The 21942-nt window shown below is 41.0% G+C and overlaps 1 protein-coding gene across 3 annotated transcripts; it reads left to right on the plus strand.

Moving 5' to 3' along the window:
- The first annotated feature begins 1921 nt into the window (after window positions 1-1921).
- LOC109936179 (SUMO-conjugating enzyme UBC9-A-like) lies at window positions 1922-15163 on the plus strand. 3 transcript variants are annotated; one of them, XM_048609292.1, is made up of 7 exons: window positions 1922-2146; window positions 5120-5195; window positions 7015-7098; window positions 7183-7255; window positions 9766-9875; window positions 12261-12340; window positions 13767-15163. In XM_048609292.1, the coding sequence occupies exons 2-7, from the start codon at window positions 5130-5132 to the stop codon at window positions 13795-13797; spliced, it is 444 nt and encodes a 147-aa protein (XP_048465249.1). In that variant the 5' UTR covers window positions 1922-2146; window positions 5120-5129; the 3' UTR covers window positions 13798-15163. The 3 variants fall into 3 exon arrangements, with proteins under 3 accessions (XP_048465249.1, XP_048465250.1, XP_020390394.1); XM_048609293.1 differs by having other exon boundaries at window positions 1927-2146; window positions 14999-15163; XM_020534805.2 differs by having other exon boundaries at window positions 1945-2146; window positions 14418-15163.
- The last annotated feature ends 6779 nt before the right edge of the window (window positions 15164-21942 follow it).

Here is a 21942-nt window from a genome sequence, read left to right on the forward strand (position 1 = left end):
TTCTACAGTACTTTATATGATCTCAGGATGTTCCAAAGTGCTTCACAGCCAATGAGGTACTGTTGTAATGTGGCAGCTGTTCAGTGGAAAGCTAAGCATACATCTGTCAACACTGCAGGCATTCATTTTTAAAACTCCTAATGTTTTACTAAGGCAGATGAATGGATAACGCAAAGGAGACAGAGGGAAGGACGACCAGAAAGATTACTGAATGGTTTTAAGGACAGGGAAAGGAAGTGTACAGATCATAATTGGAGCAGTTTAGATTATTTGCCCCATCAAGTCTGCTGTGCCATTAAGAACGAACATTTGCTGATCTGTTGTGGCTTTAAATTCACGTCCTGCCTGAAACTCATAACCCATGACATTCAAAGGCCTAACTCAATATATTCAACAGTAAAGCCTGCACTGCTGTATCTGGGAACTAATTTCAAAGTTTAACGACCCTCTTTCAGAAGAAATTCTTCCTCATCTTGTCCAGTTCAGAATTACAGCAGAAAGCATTAGTGTACTTTCGGTGCTGGAACCCTGAAGGAAAATAGAAACTGATACGTTAAGGAAAAGGTGAGGTCAGGTCGGGATTTAAACAGATGGGGATTTAAATGTAAATACTAAATAAAAACCGAAAGAACTGCAGATCCTGTAAATCAGGAACAAAACCAAAGTTGCTGGAAAAGCTGAGCAGGTCTGGCAGCATCTGTGAAGAAAAAATCAGAGTTAACGTTTCGGATCCGGTGACCCTTCTGTGGATGCTTTATTGGCATTAGCGCTGTAGGTCATGGTATTCCTGGTGCGATGGATTGGGATAGAATATACAATGTTGTGTCAACTGAAAGTTGATGTTCCTATATGTTACTGTACGCTTTCGTGCTGGGTTCGCCAGTGCAGGAAAACGGGCCTGACGGACGTCTTTAAAATTGACAGTTCTGATGTGGAGAAGCTGTTTCCACTTGAGATTTCAGAACAAGGCAGTATGAAGTTAACGCATCTAATGACGAATTTAAGTGTCTTTGTAGATCCCGGGGACAAAAACTAGAAACCGGATCGCAACAAGGGCAGTGTACTCTGGTCTTTGCACCAGTGAGACTAGTCCTAACACCAGGAAACACTCGCTATGGCACAGTTCTGCAGCACAAAGTTTTATGTGCTGCCATATTGCAGTTGCTGCCCTGACAGATTCTCCAATGAGATTTTTATCTGGCAATAGCAGGAGGAGGAAAGGGAGCTCGCTGATTGCTGTTTATGAGATGCGACTACACGTGGGAGCAGGGTGGGCAAAGGTAAAATGCGAGTTCGCTCGTGTGGAGACAAAAACGGGCACAAATCCCTTGAACCGAATGCCTCTTCCTATCGCTGCAGTCTAAGAAACAAATATCTCAGAAATATGTCAGATTGCACAAAATGAATTAATTCAAGTCCGTTCCTGAATGGCCACCAAGTCGGGCTGGTAATGCCTGTGTCCTCAACCCACTAGACACAAAGGGTGCGAGGTGGAATTAGCAAGCTCTGGGCCAAACTGGGGTATGAGACATTGAACAACTGGTTCCAGAATAGCTGGGAGTCTACCTGTGCACAGCAAGATTCCAGAAACTAACCGAAAATAAAACCGAAAGGACTGCAGATGCTGTAAATCAGAAACAAAAACAGAAGTTTCTGGAAAAGCTCAGCAGGTCTGGCAGCATCTGTGAAGAAAAATTCAGAGTTCACATTTCGGGTCCAGTGACCCTTCCTCTGAACTCACCGGACCCGAAACGTTAACTCCGATTTATTTCCCCTCGCAGATGCGGAGCTTTTCCAACAACTTCTGCTCGTGTCCCTGAAACTAACCGTTAGCTTCAGAAAGGAAAGCTGGGGTCGGAGGTGACGATTGTGCCGACTTGCGCCATGCCTGTATGATATTGTTTGGGTAGGACTGGGCCTTTCATTCTTCGTTTCCTGTGCAGCTGCAGATCTACACAGATCAGGCTGTACCGGCAGCGGGGAAAGCACACGGTTCCGATACCACCCCGCCATCCCCCAAGAGCAGCCATTTAACTCTGAGCAGGCACCGCGCTGGCCATCTCCCCACGGGGTCCTTCGGGTCTGTCTGAAGTGAGTCTGGAGCCGGGCAAACCGGACCCGGCGGGAAGGACAACAACAACAAGAGGTATATCTCCGGGGCAGGGATACATGCGGGACTTGAAGCGGGGCAAGAGACGGAGAATGAGAGGTGGTGGAGTGAGATGGGGGAGGGGAGAGGTGTACCGAGGAGTTGGGGGTGGGTAAGGCAGAGGTACACCTTAGAGCAGGTCAGGCGGAAGAAAGTGTTAAGCTCCCGGGAGTGGGAAGTGAGAGCTAACATCGGCTGGATGTCTGTGGGGTTGGAACAGGTGACACCTGAGGTGTACGGGTTGTTGGGTTTGGTGGGACAGTATGTAACGCGGGGCTCCGGATCGTGGGTAAAAGCGGGTAACATGGGCTGGGTTAAGCAGAATAATAGACAATACCCAGGGGTGGGCGCACAACTGATGGCACCAAGATCCCTTGTAGAGGACACCAAGTAAACCCTGGCCCTGAGCCCTACTCCCAGCCTAGGGAGGAAGTGGGGTGACAACAGGTAAAACCTTGCTCCTAGCCTCAGGCACTGTTGGGGAGCACACTGACGCCAACCTGAGCTGTAGGCTTGCCCCTGCAGAGACTCATTAAAGTTTACCATCGTTGGGTATTGGTTACAGTCTTGTCTCAGTGTCTCTTGAGTGTGTGGGCCCAGGTGCCTCTGACTGTTTCCCTGCTGTCTGTAACTGGAATCCATTTAGATTTTGTTTATGAACAATAACTTGCTGGATATTAAACAGTGGAGTCATTGCAGTCTGGTAGCTTCCATGATTACTTACATTTCTGTGGCGCTGAAGCCAGTTTTACTGAACTTAACCTGGATGTGATAACTGCAGCCAGATCTGTAGCTTCTAGTCCTGGCAATGGGCAGCAGTTTTTGCTCATCTCTAATTGCGACCTTGAATTCAACTGATTGGTTGCTAGGTCACTTCCAGGCAGTTAGGGACAGCTATTTTGTGGGTTCGCAATCACATATAGGTTCAACTAGGTAAAGACTTCATATGTATTTCCAAGCAGCACCACATTGCACATATGGAAAGTATTTTTAATGCAATCTTGGGATGTGTGCATTTTTGGCATTTATTGCCCATCCCTAGTTGCCATTGAAAAGGTAATGGTGAGCTGTGTTCTTCACCCACTGCGGGTAGACACACAATGCCATTAAGAGGGAATTCCAAGATTTTGACCTAACACAGAGGAAGGGTGGTATGTTTCTAAATCAAGATGGTGAGTGACTTTAAGCAGAACTTGCAGGTATGATGTTCCCATGTGTCTACTGCCCTTGTCCTTCTCGACAAAAGTAATCATGGGTTTGAAAGATGTTGTCTAAGGAGCTTTGCAATACACTTTGTAGTTAGTACACACTGCTGCTGCTGAGCATTGGTGGAGGGATTGGATATTTGTGGATGTGGTGCCAGTCCAGTGGGTTGCTTTGTCCTAGATGGTGCCAAGCTTCTGGAGTATTGTTGGAGTTGCACTCGTCCAGGCAGGTGGACAGTATTCCAGAACACTCCTGACTTGTGCTTTGTAGAAGATGAACAGGCTTTTGGGAGACATTTACTTGCTACTGGCAACGTTTCGGTGAGTTATTTACTGCAGAATTCCAAGCCTCTGACTTACTGTTGTAGCCACTGTATTTATACGACTAGTCTAGTTCAGTTTCTGGTCAGTGGTCATCCCCAAGATGTTGATAATGGGGATTCAGTGATGGTAATTCAATTGAATGTCAAGGGCTAGTGGTTAGACTCTCTCTTATTAGAGGTAGTCATTGCATGGCTTTTTTGTGGCCCGTGTGTTATTTTGCATCTGCACAATTTGTGAAACACCCTGACAGTTTTAAAACAAAACATGGTTGCACCCAAATCAGCACAATAAATATGAGCAAACAGGATAGAATGACATGACTGGCAAGGATACTACTCATGTGCAATTTGCACATACATATTGAGAGTGATTTTAGGGAGTCAACAGACATAATCTTCTCCTTCCCCAAAAGATTTTAATGAACTAGACATGGTTTTACAAAAATCTTGTAGCTTGATGATCAGTATCATTTTCAGCTGTTGTGATTGGGTTTAATCTCCAGGCCCTGGATTACTTTTACCTTTTTATTAATTCCAGTCTAGGAGCACAGGTCCCAAGTAAATACTGACAAAGAGCTAATATCACAGATCATCTTAACAATAAAGAACTGCAGATGAAGAAACCAAAATAGAAATTGCTGGAAAAATTCAGCAGGTTTGACAGCATCTGTGGAGAGAGAGCAGAATTAATGTGTCAGTCCAGTGGCCCTTCTGTTCTCAAGAAGCATCACTGGATTTGACATGTTATCTCTGCTTTATCTCTACAGGTACTGCGAGACCTACTAAGCTTTTTCCAGCAATTTCTGTTTTTGCTACAAGTCATCCAGATGGGTTGAATGGTTAATTTGATTGACTAAATTCATCTGACAGTGAGATGAGCATAGTTCAGTAATTTTCTGGAAATTCTGCTCAACTGAGGCTGAAGGCTATTACAAAGCTAACAGACTATGGTTTAACCAGATAGGACCTGCAACAGAATGTAATTGGGACTTATCAGGAGCCCTTGTGTGGCTGTGAAACTTTTTGTCAGGAAACCAGTCACCAGTTGGGGTATTTCTTTCTATAACAATGGTCACTGATGGATTTTTGTTTTCCCTGCAGTTCTTGCTTCTTTCTGTGGCCTCAGGCAGTCTCCTGTGAGCATTTGAAAGTTGGTATGCTGGAGGAAGTTGTCACAGCCTAGCCTTGCCCAAGTCTCTGAAATCTATCAATGGCACAATATAATTGAGGGCACACAGGGTAGGACATGTCCAAGTATGAGATCCTACAATATTTATGCTGATGACCCAGATGGCTGTCTGACAGGTTCCTGCTGATCATCTTCATAAACTTTATATAACATTGTATAAAATGCTTCAACATAGAAACCTTGCTTTCATCTGTAATGTAGGTAAAGTGTATGTATTTGCTGCTTATGGCCAGCTTTTCTCTCTGTTCCTAAGGGCTGAAAAGATGTCGGGGATTGCCTTGAATCGTCTCTCACAGGAAAGAAAGGCATGGAGGAAAGACCATCCATTCGTATGTATATTTATGGGGTTACTGCTCACTAGGCTAGTGGGCTGGAAATCCAGAGTCGTCACAAAAATTAAAGATTTGCAAAGATACGCGGAGTTTCCAATTTACCTGTCCCGGGTTGACAGAGAAATGAAGTCTGTGTTTTCGATTTAACAAGAATGACATTATTTATTTATTACAAGTAAATAGTTTCTAACTACAGATAAACAGTTATGAGCCACTGACACAAAATTCAACTAGTTAAAACTCTAACCGTCTTGTAAACTACCCCACTATGCACACGTACAGACAGGAAACAAAACGTGAGTGTGATGGGAAGAGGGAACGATTTGGAAGGCAATTAAATGGTTCCTTTTCGTAGAGATAGACCTTTTGGCTTGTCAGAATACCCTTCTATTTGATTCTTCTTCTCCAGATACTTTCACCTGCTTGCAGAAAGTACAAGGTGGCTGATTCACACTTACAAAGTCTCTAACTTACCGGTTAAGAGTCAGAGCCTATAGCAACTGATGAGGGGAAAAATGGCTGTGACTTGAGATGATTTTTACTGCAGCGCAAAAGCAGCTTCTTTTCCACCAGAGGTTTGATGGTTTCTGCCAAAACGTTTGCACCCCAAGTTGTTCAGCTACTTGGGAGCCAATCACATAGAGTTGACAGACAGAAGGCCTTTGTCATCAATAACTCCTCACTATTCACAGACCAATCTTGTTGACAGGCAAAGCTCTATTTGTGCACATCCCTTGGTTGCAGCTTGTCTGCAAACCAGGCTTCCACTACTGCTTGAACAGAAGCTGTGTAAACAGTACTTACAATGAGTGTCAGGTTGCTTTTAAAATGTGGAGCAACCCTACAAATCGGTCTACAATCAAGAATACAAAAAAATAAAAAGATATGTTCTTTGCAAAGACGCAGTACATTCTGACGTGACTGGCAAGGATACTGCTCATGTGCATTTTGCACATACATACTGAGAGTGTTTTTAGGGGTGCCAGCAGACATAACAAAATGTTTTTCATCTTCCCCAAAAGACTTTAAGGAACTATACATGGTTCTACAAAAATGCCATAGCTTGATCACTATTGCTGGGACCAACTTTACTTAATTAACTGAATTTAAGTTTTCAGCTGTTGTGATTTTGGTCTTTACAAAGACATGGCACATTCTGACAGTGATTAATTTCTGCCCCATAACACTTGATATAGGTTTACTTTTACAATCGCAAATCTTTTGTGTGAGAAGGATAAAAGACCTTTGAATTCATACAGAGTGCAATCACACGGTGTTAATGTTACTGAACGAATCATTCAGAGGCTCAGGCTTGTTCTCCAAAGGTATGAGCTAAAATCCCATCAGGGCAGCTGGAGAAATTTTAAATTTAATTAATTAATAATCTGTAATCAACCTGCGCCATGTGGACTGTGGTGTTTCAAGAAGATTACCCTCCACCATCTTCACAGGAATTGGGAATGGACAACAAATACTGCTTTTGCCAGTGACAGTTAAATTCCAAGAATGAATACAGAATATAAAGAGAAACACCTTAAGAATTTCCTAGAGTGGCTCACAGTCAAAAACTTTCTTGAGATGCGTTTAGGAGGGGTGGGTGTAAAGATATAAGTATCAGTATCATGCACCCTCGTACACAAATATTTGACAGGTCAGAGGCGGTGAGTGGTAATCAACGGGTCATTGTTCTTGTGTGTGAATGAGCTGGTATTTGAGGGGCCATCTGTGGTACATAAAACCAAAAGATATTTGATGGGGCTCTGTTCATAGTATTACCATGCTTTGAACATTCTAATACTTTTTGATTGTTCTGTAGGGATTTGTGGCTGTGCCTGTGAAGAATCCAGACGGCACAATGAACCTGATGAATTGGGAATGTGCTATTCCAGGCAAAAAAGGGGTGAGTAGACTGTCTGAAACTGCATTGCTCATAATCATTTCAGTCAATTTTGATGTAAATCTACTTTGTCTTTCACTCCAACAGACAACTTGGGAAGGAGGCTTATTTAAACTGCGGGTGCTTTTTAAGGATGACTATCCATCTTCACCACCAAAGTGTAAGTATCTACAATGGACAGGTATCTGTGTGTGAAAGGAAAAATATGAAGTATTGTGTTCTGGACACCTCATAAGTCAAGACCACCGGTTGTAGTGCACCTTGTGAAACAGTCACAATATATTAGTGTCATAGCATTATCTGGAGAAGTCCCATTTAAACGGTTAATGGTGTTGTATTTCAAACTTTTGTCTTTGTAACAGTGAGAATTTAGCTATTTGTTTTATTTGTCTGTAAGATTTATGTACCCTTGATAAGGCCAGAATTCATGCCTGAACCCTGATTGCACTTGAAAAGATTATGGTGAGCCACCTTATTGAACCATTGTATCCATGTGTTGTCGGTGCACCCATAATGCTATTACAGCAGGAATTCCAGGATCTTAACCTGTCAATACTGAAGGAACAGTGATCTATTTCCAAGTTGGTATAGTCTGTGACTTGATGGGAGCATGCATTTCGTAGTCCTATGCATTTGTTGGTGTGGTCCTTCTAAGTGTAATACAATGAGCTTAGAAGGAGACGTGACACTTTGCTGTAGTGCATCTTTTCATTGGACACACTATTGCTAGGTGTTTAGGCCCTTCTGCATGTAGGTATAAACTCGTTCAGTATTTGAGGAATCGTGAATGGTACTGTGCATCACAAGCATCATTGAACATCCCCACTTCTTGCCTTGTGTCAGAAAATCATTGAAGCAGCTGAGGATGTTTGCACCTAGAATGCAGTCATGGATGTAGAACTTCAGTTATATAGCTTTAAGAAATTGGGTTGTTCTCCACAGAGAAGATTAAAAGGAGACGAAATAGAAGTATTCAAAATTGTTAGGGCCTGGACAGTAGATTGTTTTTGCCCATTCTTATTGGTAGAAGAGTTGAGAACGATAGGAGCAAAAGCAGAAGTTGCTGGAAAAGCTCAGCAGGTCTGGCATCATCTGTAGAGAAAAATCAGAGTTAACATTTCTGGTCTGGCGACCCTTCGAACTGATGGCAGCTCAGAAAATGTCGGCTTATATGCAGAAGATAGGGTGCAGAGAGGGAGTAAGAATAATAGGTAAGGATAGAGCCCAAAAGAGAGAGAAGAACAGTGGGATAGACAAAGGAGTTGATAACGATCTGGCTAGGATGGTGAATAGCTGTTAATGGAGACAGTTAATGGCTAACGATAGGTAATGTATAATGGTAGACTGTGTGATAACAGGGCCTGGTGTGTGGGGTTGGGGGCTAGGACCTGGGAGAGCTCAGACCTAAAATTATTGAACTCAAACTCGATATGAATCTGGAGGGCTGCAGGGTCCCCAAGCGGAAAATGGAGTGTTGTTCTTCCAGCTTGCGCTGAGCTTTGCTGGAACACTGCAGCAAGCCTGAGACAGAGATGTTGGCCAGGGAACAGAGTGGTGTGTTAAAGTGGTAGGCAACTGGAAGCTCAGGGTCTTTTTTCCGGGCAGAAAGTAGATATTCTGCAAAGCGGTCACCCAGCCTACACTTCGTTTCCCCAACGTAGAGGAAACCACATTGTGAGCAGCGAATGCAGTAGACTAGATTGTGTGAAGTGCAAATAAAGTGTTGCTTCACACACTACCTGTTGTTAGCCATTAACAGCTATTCACCCTCCTCGCCAGATCATTATCTACTCCTTTGTCTGTCCCACTGTTCTTCTCTCCCTTTTTGGGTTCTGTCCTTACCTATCATTTACTCCTTACCCCCTCTCCCGACCCTATCTTCTGCATATAAACTGACATTTTCCTAGCTGCCATCAGTTCTGAGGAAGGGTCATCGGACCTGAAACATTAACTCTGATTTTTCTCCACAGATGCTGCAAAACCTGCTGAGTTTTTCCAGTAACTTCTGTTTTTGTTCCTGATTTACTGCGTCCGTAGTTCTTGCGGTTTTTACTGAGAACGATAGGACTCAATTGTAAGGAAATTATTTAAGGGAATTCGCAAAAGAAGTAATGAAAACAGGAGGACAACATTTTTCATATAGCACAGGCTTGGATTTGAAGTACACTGTCTGAGCGTGGAAGGGATTTAATCAACTTCAGAAGGGAATTGGATCATTATCTGAAAAGGAAAACTTTGGAGGATTATTGGAAGGTGGTCGGAGCAGGGGAATGGATTGTTCCTTCAGAGGGCCAACATGGACACAATGGGCTGTATGCCCATCTTTTGTGTTCTAACTATTCTATTACCCTAAGGAACTCCTGAAGTAGAGATCATTGACACGCAACAACCATAACCATCTTCCTTTGTTCTAGATATGACTATTTTGAAGTAAATGTCTCCAATAATGTCACTTTTGGATGATTTCAATTTGTAATTTTCAACACTGAATGAAACAGAAGACTGTACAACAGTGCAGTTCAGTGTTTAAGTGCATTGCATCTGAATGAACGCATCTGCAATGTGTGTATGAGTTCAGTAGTTGACCTGTGTATGCATGTGATCACCAGTCTGCTTTAGTTAAATTACTCTATCACTGCAATACTTTTCAAATTTTTCTGTTTGTTTCAGGCAAATTTGAGCCACCAATATTCCACCCGAATGTGTATCCGTCAGGAACTGTCTGTCTGTCAATTCTAGAAGCAGAGAAGGACTGGAGGCCAGCAATCACCATCAAACAGGTCAGCGTGATGTGAAGTAGGACATGCATTGGGTTTAATTGCAACTCCACAGAGAACATTCCCACTAATACTAACTGGGTAATTTAAAAGATCGATTTGTTTCCAACTGGTGGGATTGAGGGATTATGAAGGGCATTGAAGTGAGTCACCAGTCTAAATTCTGAGGTTTGAGATGGAGTGTGCATGTTTATGAAACCCTGCAATGCTATGGCAGATTATTTTCTCAAACCTCGATCTGTTGATCACAATGCAGTCCTCTCTTTTAAATGACTGGCATAGTTTAGGAATTTATTTTCCTCTTACAAGCTCTCCTTTATTCCCTGGGGTCAGTGTTCTTTTTGGTGCCGCACTGATGTCTTCCCAGGCAGATGTCCTCCATGTTAATGAAATATCTGCTTTTGGAGAAGGGTTGGAATAAGACCTACCATATATACTAATGTAAAAGTCAAATTTTGGGCCAGTTTTAAGGTCATGATTAAAGTTTTTGAGGGATTGAAATACATGTGTTTTGGCCCCTAAGAAAGGCTATTACAATGGAATAAAGTAAAAGCCAACAACTCTAAAGAATTAATATGAACTCTCTAACACTTATTATTTTACTGTAACATTTTATTACAATATAAACTAAATATACATTTGATGTACACCATAATAAATTCAGCACAAGCTCTTCACTTAAGTCCTTCTTACCACTTCCTGAATCACTGAACAATTCATCCCAGTAGCCTCACTGTAAAACAAAATCATATGGATCTTTCTCCTCTTTTTCATCATTTGTAGTACCAGGAACTTCAATCATCTTCAGCACCATCAAGCACATTCAATATCCCATATTTTAGAAGTTATTTTTGACAGTGTCTAGATCAAGTTCGTTCCATGCATCTATGACCTATTGTTACAATGTTTCTAGTCACAGCACTTCCATTTCATTTAGTAAATGTGTGTCATTTTTTTAACCTGCCATCTTCCAGTTGTTCCACATCTTTCAGGAAACTGACCTTGAGAGGTTTATTTGGGCACACATGTTCTTGGTATCAAATTCCATACTTTGATCCATTTCTTCCAAGCAACGTCATCCAACCAGCCTTTCTAATGAACATAAATGACCACACTTCTAAATTTTCTTATTGAAGAGTTTTTGAATATTGCCAGCTTTAATTTTGTACCATCCTGCACACCACTTAAAGTGGAACCACTTTAAACCAGTTTTCTTGTAGCCAGCCAACTTCACAAAGATTTTTTTGCCAGTATTTATTTTGTCTTATTAGCTGGCATGTCAATGTTCATCAGTCTTTCACTCATGTATCAATTGACCTCCATTGGAAATATGTTCTTCTCTTAACGTTGGATGACAAAACGATGCAATTTGATTTTTATCGCCAGTGTCAGTTGGCAGACCTTTTTATTTTCTGTGATAAATCATACCTTTTTATGGATCTTCTGAGTCACACCTTGAATTCTAAACTGTCATCTCTCTTAAATTCTGAGGACATACAGTTGGATCAGTCTGCAGCAGATGTGACCATTTTGCTGATGCTTTTTACCCATTCTGTCACTTTTTTCTCTCTAGTTTAAATTGAGCTTTGTACTTGCTATTCTTTCATGAAAGCATCCTGATAGATCATGCAGTACATATTAGTTCAATCAACTGGCTGGGAGGTTGCCACTAGAATTGGTGGAGGGAAAAATTTAAAGATTCCAGTATGTGTCTTTAAGTGAATGACCATAATAAGTATGGAAATCAGTTAAGAACATAAATGCAATCTGATCCCTGATAAACAAGGTAAATGAAAAATTACATTTTGTTTTAGGCCAATAGTCACAGAGTCAATATTTGTGCAAGTATATATGGTAATGGTGCCTTTGCTCAGCATGCATTTGCTAACTGGTGCCCCTGGATGGCGTTGAGGGGTTTTGGACTGTTCATATTGTCCTTTTCCCTGCCTATATTGTCTGTGCCTGTATTTCTGCCTTATTCCGACCAGCTAACAATATAAATCCAATGTCTTCCTGATCTGCATGGCTTTATATTGAAAGATGCTTCTTGAAAGAATATGGAGCTCTTCCAGTGTTGTGTTCAACTTTCCTCCTCGTAACAAGTAACTATTCACATGTAAAACGTTTTTCAGCTTCAGAGATGTGATCAGTTCTCTTTCCCTCAGGAGCTCCGAAAAACTCAGATGATAGATTTAGGAAAGTTAACTAACAGTAGTTAGCATTTCCCCTAGCTTCTAGAACCCTGATGTTCAAGAAGGAAACTTCAGGGTTTTATTTGTTTTTTTTTCTACATTGACATTTGACATTTTGAAGTGGTGCAGTATCTGGGCTGAGAGGTTTGCACAAAGTGTTTACACTTGGCTTCTTCATTTACTTTTATTGCCCTAGGTATTGTTAGGTATACAAGAACTTTTAAATGAACCAAACGTTCAGGACCCAGCTCAAGCAGAAGCCTACACAATCTACTGGTAAGCATCAGCTACATGTGTGTTTTCTTTAAGGGAGCAAAGACTTGATGTACAATTAGCTAGCAGCATTTCAGAATCTCGTACCTACACTAGTGTTTCATGTCTTGTGCTTGTTAATTCTATTGAAAAATCAACCACAGCATGCAGTTTAAGAACCCACACTTTTAAACCATGCTTAGCTGCTGCAGCAGAATATTCTAGTCACTCCACTGAACTGTCTGCAGTGAATATTCAGTCCATCCTTTCCCATTTATTCCAGTGTGAATGTAAAAGGCTTGTGTAAATGCAGAGTTGTTTATACAGCATTCAAAGAACAAAGAAAATTACAGCACAGGAACAGGTCCTTCGGCCCTCTAAGCCTGCACCGACATGCTGCCCGTCACAAGTAAAACTCGCTACCCTTCTGGGGACCGTATCCTTCCATTCCCATCTTACTCATGTATTTGTCAAGACGCCCTTTAAAAGTCAATATAGTATCTGCTTTGACTACCTCCACCGGCAGTGAGTTCCAGGCACCCACCACCCTCTGTGTAAAAAAATATGCCTCATGCATCACCTTTCAACCTTGCCCCTTGCACCTTAAACCCATGGCCCCTGGTAACTGACTCTTTCCCCCCCCGGGAAAAAGCTTCTGACTGTCCACTCTGTCCATGCCCTTCTTGTAGACCTTTATCAGTTTGCCCCTCAACCTCTGTTGTTCCAGTGAGAACAACCCAAGTTTCTCCAACCTCTGCTCATAGCTAATGCCTTCCATACCAGGCAACATCCTCGTAAATCTTTTCTGTACCCTCTCCAAAGCCACCACATCCTTCTGGTAAGGGTGGCGACCAGAATTGAACACAATATCCCAAATGCAGCCTAACTAAGGTTCTATAAGGATGCAACATTACCGGCCAATGTTTAAACTCGGTGCCCCAGCCAATGAAGGCAGGCATACCATATACCTTGTTGACTACCTTTTCCACCTGCGTTGCCACTTTGTGACCTGTACACCTAGATCCCATTGCCAATCAGTACTCTTAAGGGTTCTGCCATTTACTGTATATTTTCCATCTGGATCAGACCTTCCAAAATGCATTACCTCAAACTCCTCACCAAGTCCTTCTCTATGGTGAATACTGACATAAAGTACTCAGTTATTACCTCGCCCATTTCCTCTGGCTCCACACACAAATTCCCTTCCCTGTGCTTGAGTGGAGCAACCCTCTGCCTGGCTACCCTCTTACTCTTCATATATGTATAAAAAGCCTTGGGATTTTTCTTAATCCTGTTGGCCAATGACTTTTCATGATCCCTTTAGCCCTCCTGACTCCTTGCATAAGTTTCTTTTGAATTTCCCTGTATTCCACCCTTGTTTCATGTGTTCCCAGCCTCCTAGCCTTGATAAATGCTTCCTTTTTCTTTTTGAACTGTCACTTGACAACAGCCGTCTGCAAACCACCTTCTGGAAGCAGTGACTGCACTGATGCAGATCTTCCCCACGTCAGCCAATCAGCGTCACCACTCTGCTGTCCTCTTCCGGGTCTGGATTTCTTCTCACTGTGTTCAAAGAGTGCGTGAGTGAAGCTGATAGCAATTTGAGTATGAAGCCTGGGCAAAAGGCTTAGGGTCTGAGCCTATGTCCAGTGACACACTGGCATGTTCATTGTTCTTTCTATGTTTCGAGCAGATTTTGGTGGTTTTCACCTGTGGGTTATTATGTATGCAACAATTAACAGAATAGGATTTAATTTATTTCACAGTTAAATAATGGCATAATGAATTATGTGTTCTTTTTTACTGGATTTCTCATTGAGGACTTGGTAAGATTAAAAAAAATTAAACAATTTGTTTGAGAAGGGCCTGAGAGACATGGGGAAGAAGGCCAGCAGCACTGATCCACTAGTGAGGAGTGGGGTAGGGTTAGGGTTTCTTAACAAAATCAGCCCTCTTTATGCCTTTGTTAACAACTGTCTCTGGTTGAACCTCATTCACTTAACAGGGCCTCATCTTGTCCCCATTCTGTAGATTATATTACTTTGCATGGTTAGTGGCCAGCCATGAACATCTGGTGGGTAACACTGTATTCCTTTCGCAGCCAAAACCGAGTGGAATACGACAAGAGGATTCGTGCACAGGCCCGACGGTTTACACCAACATAAGTGTGAGCTAGGCTGGGTTATGGAATGGATAACAGAAGATGCCAGGGAATTTGTTCAGCAAGATCTTTTTTATTTTACAAAAGTGACCAGGTTTTAAATTGGGCCTTTGTTTTATAAAGTCCCAGTATATTCTTTCTACCAGGAACCATCTAATGACTGACATTGTTTATTTCCCTTTCCTCCAGTCCAGATTTTTGATTTTTTTTCCCCTATTGTTGCCCCCTGTTGTGGAAATGAACCTGGTCATTTGATGAGCCAGATACTTGCTGACATGGCTTGACCCACAATCTTTTCAGGATCCTGGCCGACAATTTGTATTTTTGATGGTATATGACAAAATATAAAGATGAAATAGACTTGCTTTTATTTTAATAAGGAAGAAGCTGATATTCCGAGTGCTGTAAAATGTTAAACTTTTATACTTACCATAATACACAAGCACATATAGTAATACCACCTTCATTCAATATTGTCAGTGTTTAAAGAGAATATTGTTTGTGTTGTGTTGTTTACCCAGATCAAGAAGTTCATTTAAGCATCCTATGCTTATTTTATGCTTCACCAGGAAGTGAGCTGGACTCCCATCTGACAGTCTGTTCTGCCTTTTCCCTATTTACACAATCTTGTATCCATCTGTGTCTTAGAAATATAATAAAGGAGTCATCCAAGATGTTCTATTGCATCAGCTCATGTGTGCTGCTTTCATAGTATTGGTTTACCTATGGTGTCTGCTCTGCCTGCACCTGACATTTCTGGCTAACTGTTGGGCTCTGTACCTAGCCAACTTTGCTCCCACGACCTCTGCTTCCTTTGTTGTCAATTCAGGAACCAATTATTGCATCAAGCAGGTAAATGGAACCTAGTTAAAGTGCCTTGACCTTTGCCTTTGCTTAACAGTTCTTGCTTATCTTTGGACACAAACAAACTGAACATGGCTGACAATTAAGATGGTCGTTCAAGTAGGACTATGAAAAGGAATGTAATAATGGGAGTAGCGTAATGAAGGGGATGGGTACTGTCTGTCCAGCTGTGAGTTGTGTTGTCTGCCAGTGCCAGGGTTAGAGAATACTTGGAAAGGAATGGTAATGATGTTTGCTCAGAAACGTTTTGAAGAACTAGGATTGAAAATAAAATTCAAAACGTCACAGATCTAGATTGCAGCGTGAATCTCAAAGTGGTATTGGGAGGTTTAAAAGTGTGGCTGAGAGTAGTGTGGGACTTTCGATTCATGGGACACTGGTAATAGGACTGTGGAAAGAGACAACTTTTGCATCTCAATGGGATCAATTTAAACTGAGCTAGGATTAGTGTACTGGAAAATTGAAACTAGGCCAGTAGATAGGGCTGATGAAGGATCCCAACCTGCAATGTTGACTTTCCTGCTCCTCTGATACTGCCTGATGTGTTTCTCCAGCTCCACACTGTATTGACTCTGACTCCAGCATCTGCAGTTCTTGTTATCGCCAGTAGAAAGGGCTCTGGTACTGAGGGTAGGAGTCAGAGTTTTTATAATACAGAGAAAAGCCCTTTGCCCATCATGTCTGCACCATTCATCAGGCATCTACGTATTCTAATTCTATTTTCCAGTAAATGGTCCATAACCTGTAGATATTTTTTATTCAACCAGTTCAGATATGTTATATACCTCTGGAGTAGGTGGGATTTGAATCCAGGGCTCCTGGTCCAGAGGTAGGGATGCTACCAGTGCATTACCAGAATCCCCAGTCTGTAGCCTATATGCTGTGGCATTTTAAATGCTCATCTAAATACTACTAAAATGCCTTGAGTCTTCCTGTGTTTACCACCCTTTTAGGAAATGAGTTCCAGATTTCAAATAATTGAGAATATTTAAAGAATTAATTCATAATTAGCCACAATTCTATATTCCCTTAAAGAATAAATAACATCTAGCTAAGTGGTCCAACTATGGCTAAAAAGAACTGGTTTTCACAACAATTGATTGTTTCAAAGTACTTTACAGCCAATTAGGTATTTTTGAAATGCAGTGTCTCTTGTAATGCTAATTTTGTGCTCCACAAACCTAGACAAATCTCTGCTTACATCTTATGAGGATCTAGGACATAAATTAAAATGCAGAACCTCAAAGGTTGTATTCTCAGGATTGTTAATAGAGCCACATGATAATTGAAATGAAATATACTAATGGTACTGTATTGTCCTTAAAAAAAAAACGGTGAAGGAAGCTGCAAGAGATGGAAGGATTTGGACAATTTCTGAGTCGCTGGAGTGTTTACCACATGAATCCTTGAAACTGAAGAGTCAAAAGTTGGAGTGTGTTGTGGGTCACTCATTTTTTAACAAAACATTAGATGTACTCTTTCCATGAGGACAAGACAAAAGCTTTAGGAGAAATGAGAGACAAAAACAAAATTGCTGGAAAAGCTCGGCAGGATCTGTGAAAGAAAAAACAGAGATAACGTTTTGGGTCCGGTGACCCTTCCTCAGAACAGTTCTGAGGGTCACCAGACCCGAAACATTAATGTTTTTTTCCTTCACAGATGCTGCCAGACCTGCTGAGCTTTTCCAGCAACTTTGTTTTTGTTCCTGATTTACAGCATCTGCAGCTCTTTTGGTTTTTATTTAAGAGAAATGAGAGATTGGTTTTATTGCTTCAGCTAATGGACAACTGATTTTGAAAGAGGCCTTGTGCTGAATGTTTCTTAGCAACTGCCTTAGGACTGCAGTTACAGTCTTTTCCAGTAGAACCGTATGGGGTCAGTTGAATAAAGATCTCTAGGCTGGAGAGGTCAGTTTCTGACTGTCCTGAAAAGTGGAAGAAAGCCCTAAAACATAAGCAGCTACAAAGATCTCTCTCAACTTAAATATTACAGGAATTGGATAAAGTTAAATCTTAGGATGTCTATCTGGCTCTCATCTAAGCTCAAGTCTGATTTGAAGATCTCCTCAATTCTACAGCTATCGGCATTTCAATTTCGTTAGCAAGAAATTTAGTGGATCATAATAAGTCTTCCCATTTTTTATCCGTTGACTTTGGACTGTTGACCCATGGTGGCACATTTTCCTTTTCATTTTTAAAAAGAATCTTATCTCTGCAGAGTTGTCTTGTCTACCATGTGTGTGTGTTCGTCATTAAGGGGATAAAACTTAATTGTGCACGGAAGCTAACTAATATTGCCACTTATTGTATAAATAAATGTTATTTTTGAGTTAATTACCAAAGCCTGGTGAATGTTCCTTTTATTCTGGATTGTAGCACAAAAGAGAGTCAATTGGACCTTTTGGTGATTAAATAAAACATTTAGACTTTTGTTGCAGCTCATGGAGTATTGGGCAAAACTATCAGAACACTCTTCCCCACAGTTGTAACAATATATGGCTCAAGGTCTGGTGTGGGGGAAGTGGACACCAGTCATGGGCCACTGACACCAGTACAGGGAAAAGTGGAAGTGGTACCGTTAAGGCAGTCTATGCTTGAACAATGCTGGGACTTATGTTCTTATGAATTGCAAAACGGAAATAATGTTTTAAACTAAATAATGGAAGCAAGTATGTCAAAGAGCAGAGACAAGAGAAGAAAATAGTAATATGGGAGATGAAGGTCAGAGAATGATCAGAGGGTACAGAGAGGAAAACAAAACTAGAGATATACCAACAAGCAAGACTTAGATGGTACAGAAACGACAAAACTAAAGGCTTTGTATCTGAATGCATGTAGCATTCATTGCGAAGTAACTAATTGATATGCACATTAAAATAAATAAATATGATCTAATAGCTATTATAGAGACATGGCTGCAGGTTGAAAAGTATTAGATCCTGAATATAGAGAGAAGTATCAGACATTCAAGAAGCATCGGACACATAGGAAGCCAGGTAAAGTAGGAAGGGTAGCATTAATAGTTTGGAACATGGCGTTTGCACTACAGTTAGACTTGGTATTGGTTCAGGAGATCGGGCTGTCAAATCAATTTGGGTGGAGATGAGGGATAAAGGGAAAAGTAAGTTTTGGTGTTCTGTAGGCTGCCTAACCAAAGTAAGATTAAAATTTTAAAAAATAAAGAAAATATAAAGAGCATTGGAGAATGACTAAATGTGTAATAGGGAGAAAGAATTTAGAGTAGGAGAGGAAGTTAGACACGGATGTAAAAATAGATAGCAAGATTGGTTAGCACTACTGCCTCACAGCGCCAGGGACCCAGCCTTGGGCAACTGTCTGTGTGGAATTTGCACATTCTCTCCATGTCTGTATAGGTTTCCTCCAGGTGCTCCTGTTTCCTCCCACTGACCGAAGGTGTGCAGGGTGGGTGTATTGGCCATGCTAAATTGCCCACAGTGCCCAGGGATGTTTAGGTTAGGTGGGTTAGACATGGGAAATGGGTCTGGGTGGGATGCTCTTCAGAGGGGCGGTGTGGACTTGTTGGGCCAAATGGCCTGTTTCCACACTGTAGGGATTCAGTGATTTTATATGGGTGGTTAGAAAAGAATGAGAGAGAGTGAGTATTGGCCCTCTAGAGTTCTTTGAGGATATAACAAGCAGAGTTGATAAAGTCGATGTAGTGTGGTTGTTGACTTGCTCGCCGAGCTGGTAAGTTTATTAGCAGACTCCAGTGAAGCTTCACTGGAGGCGCCCTGATGATGTTACCTAATATGGTGACGAAATGTCTGTGAACAAACTTCCATCTTGACAAGCAAGTCAGCAACCCAAGCTACAAGTCTTCTCAAAAATCTTGTAGTGTATTTGGATTTCCAGAAGGCATTCATTAAGGCATCATATTACTGGGGATAATGTAATAGCATGGATTGAGGATCGGTTAACACACAGAAAATAATTGGAATGAATGGGTCTTTATCATGTATCACGTTGGAAAAATGTAACTGCTGGGGTGCCATGAGAATTAGTTTGAGGAAATCAATTATTTACAATCTATATTAATGACTTGGAGGAAGGGGCAGAGTGTAACGATTGAAGATTTGCTGCTGATATAAATATAAGTGAGAGGGCATATTGGTACGACAGGGATAGTAAGCCAAACCAAATCAGCCTCATTATCACTGGATTCGTGACACAGTCAAAGTAAACATTCAATGACCTCAAAATTGTTCAATCGTACCTAACCAGACTTTACAAATATAAATTTGCTGTCCAAGATGTGTTAACTTAAAAAATAAATTATTATTAAGAATGTAACTTTAGCAGAACACAAATAAACTGCAAGGCAATATAATTATTATCTACAATCTAAGCCCAATCTTTGATCATAAGTCCCCACTCAGACATTGACAGACAGGCACAGGTAAAGGTTAAATTAGAAAACTAAATAAAAGAAGCATAATTTGCCAGTTTGATAATCATTTCAATGATGAATACCGGGCCTTCATGAAATTCGTAGATTATGGGCTGTATAACAGGCACATAGGGCTGTTTTTCTTGAATTCTGAAGTCATCAGTCAATGCAAACAGCTTCCAAAGAAGCTGGAGACTTTTACTTATTTTCTTACAGGCCTGGATTCTTTTCTCAGAACCTCTAATAAGTTGGTAACAGGAGCAGAACTAGAGAGGGTACAATTTAAAAAAAAAAAAAAATTCTTTCCAGGAGCTTCCACTAAAAAAGCTGCCTCCTGCTCAAAACCCAGTCACAGCCAGCGAACTCTTTGTTTCTCTTTTCTTTCAACGTGCACTGTGGTTGGCTGGCTGGCACTGATCCTGTCTTGATTGGCCAATTCAACATCCAAACAGCCACCAGTCCCTGAGCATAGCAACATCTTAGTGTTAAAATGTCGATAGTGTGTTTAGAACAGTAATTAACTTGCATTATCTTTCCAGATCAATTACCAACAGCAAATATCTGTCTTTTGTTCTCTCCTATTTTTCAAAACAAGCTGCTGTCTAAAGATCAAAGTTTAACTCTCAATTTCAACTCAAAGTTCCAAACCAAAAATCAGGAAAAAAAAAGAAAATTAGTGATGGTCTCAACAAGTTGTGAAGAGGGCTTAAGGAATTTACAAGGGGACATAAATAGGTTGAGTGAATGGACAAAAATTTAGCAGGTGGAGTTTAATATAGGAAAGTGTGAAATTTGGTAGGATGAACCAAAAGGCTGATGATTATTTAAATGGAGAGAGACTCCAAAAATGTACAACGCATAGGGATTTGGGTGTCCTTGTGCATGAAACACAAAAAGCTAGCATGCAGGTGCAGCAAGTATTTCAGAATGCAAACGGAAGTATTGCTGTGGGGTTGGAGTTTAAAAACGAGGAAGTCTTCAGGTTGCTGACTTGCTTGCTGAGCTGTTTTTTTTTTGTTTAGATGTTTCATCACCATGCTAGGGTTGAGGAATCAAACCTGGGTTGAGAGGCCAAACCCAAGCCAAACATAGACGTGCATGGGAATTCCTAGAGGCATGGTTCTCAACCTATAATGCAATTAACAAACATATAGAATTGGACCCCATATATAAACCCATACAGAACAAAATTGGAAATGACACAACTCACCATAACAGACCGGACAATATAAATTCCAAGCGGAGTAGAACAACATCGCTTCATCGGAAGCTTCACTGATGATGTTACCTAGCATGGTGACAAAATGTCTGAACGAAAACAAACCAACTTGGCGAGCAACACAGCAACTTCACCCACAACCCGAGCTACAAATCTTTGCCAAAAACCTTAAACAAGGAAGTCTTGTTATATCTGTCCAATGGGTGTGGTCTGGGTGAGTTTGCACCGAGAGTAATATGTACAGTTTTCATCCCCATATTTAGGAAAGGATATACTGGCATTGGAGATAATTTAAAAGAGATTCACAAGGCTGATTCCTGGGATGAAATGGTTGACTTATCAAAGGTGGCTAAGCAAGTTAAGTCTTTAATCCTTATAGTTTAGAAGCGTGAGGGGGTGATCTTACTGAAACACAACATTCTGAGTGGTCTTGACAGGGTAGATGTTGAGAAGATGTTTTCTGTAGTGGGGAATCTTGAATTGGGAGGCATAGTTACAGATTAAGGGAACAGTCATGTAAAACTAAGATGAGAAGGAATGTCTTCTCGGAGGGTAGTAAATATCTGGAATTCTCTATTCCAGAGAGATGTGGAGACTAGATCACTGAAAGTACTCAAGAGGAGGTAGATATATTTTGAAACATTGAGGAGTTGAGAGCTATGAAAAGAAATTGAAAAGGAATTGAAAAAGCACCTGAAGGGAATTAAAAATGGATGGTTGCAGAGCAAGGGCATAGAACTGAAACTATCTAAATTGCATTTACAGAGACACAACTCAGCATAGACTTGATGGGCCAATTGACATCCTATTCTATTATAAGCATTTATGACTATAGGTAGCTACACAGATTGTGCATATGTTAATTTTCTTTGTTCTAGAACAGTCCCTGTGCATTAGAACTTAGCATTTTGCAAATATAACCTCACTACTCAAGAAAGGAAAGCAGAAGAAAGCAGGGATCTATAGACCAAATAC

The sequence above is a fragment of the Rhincodon typus genome, chromosome 21 (genome assembly GCF_021869965.1).
Source record: "Rhincodon typus isolate 14 chromosome 21, sRhiTyp1.1, whole genome shotgun sequence".
Classification (NCBI taxonomy): domain Eukaryota; kingdom Metazoa; phylum Chordata; class Chondrichthyes; order Orectolobiformes; family Rhincodontidae; genus Rhincodon; species Rhincodon typus.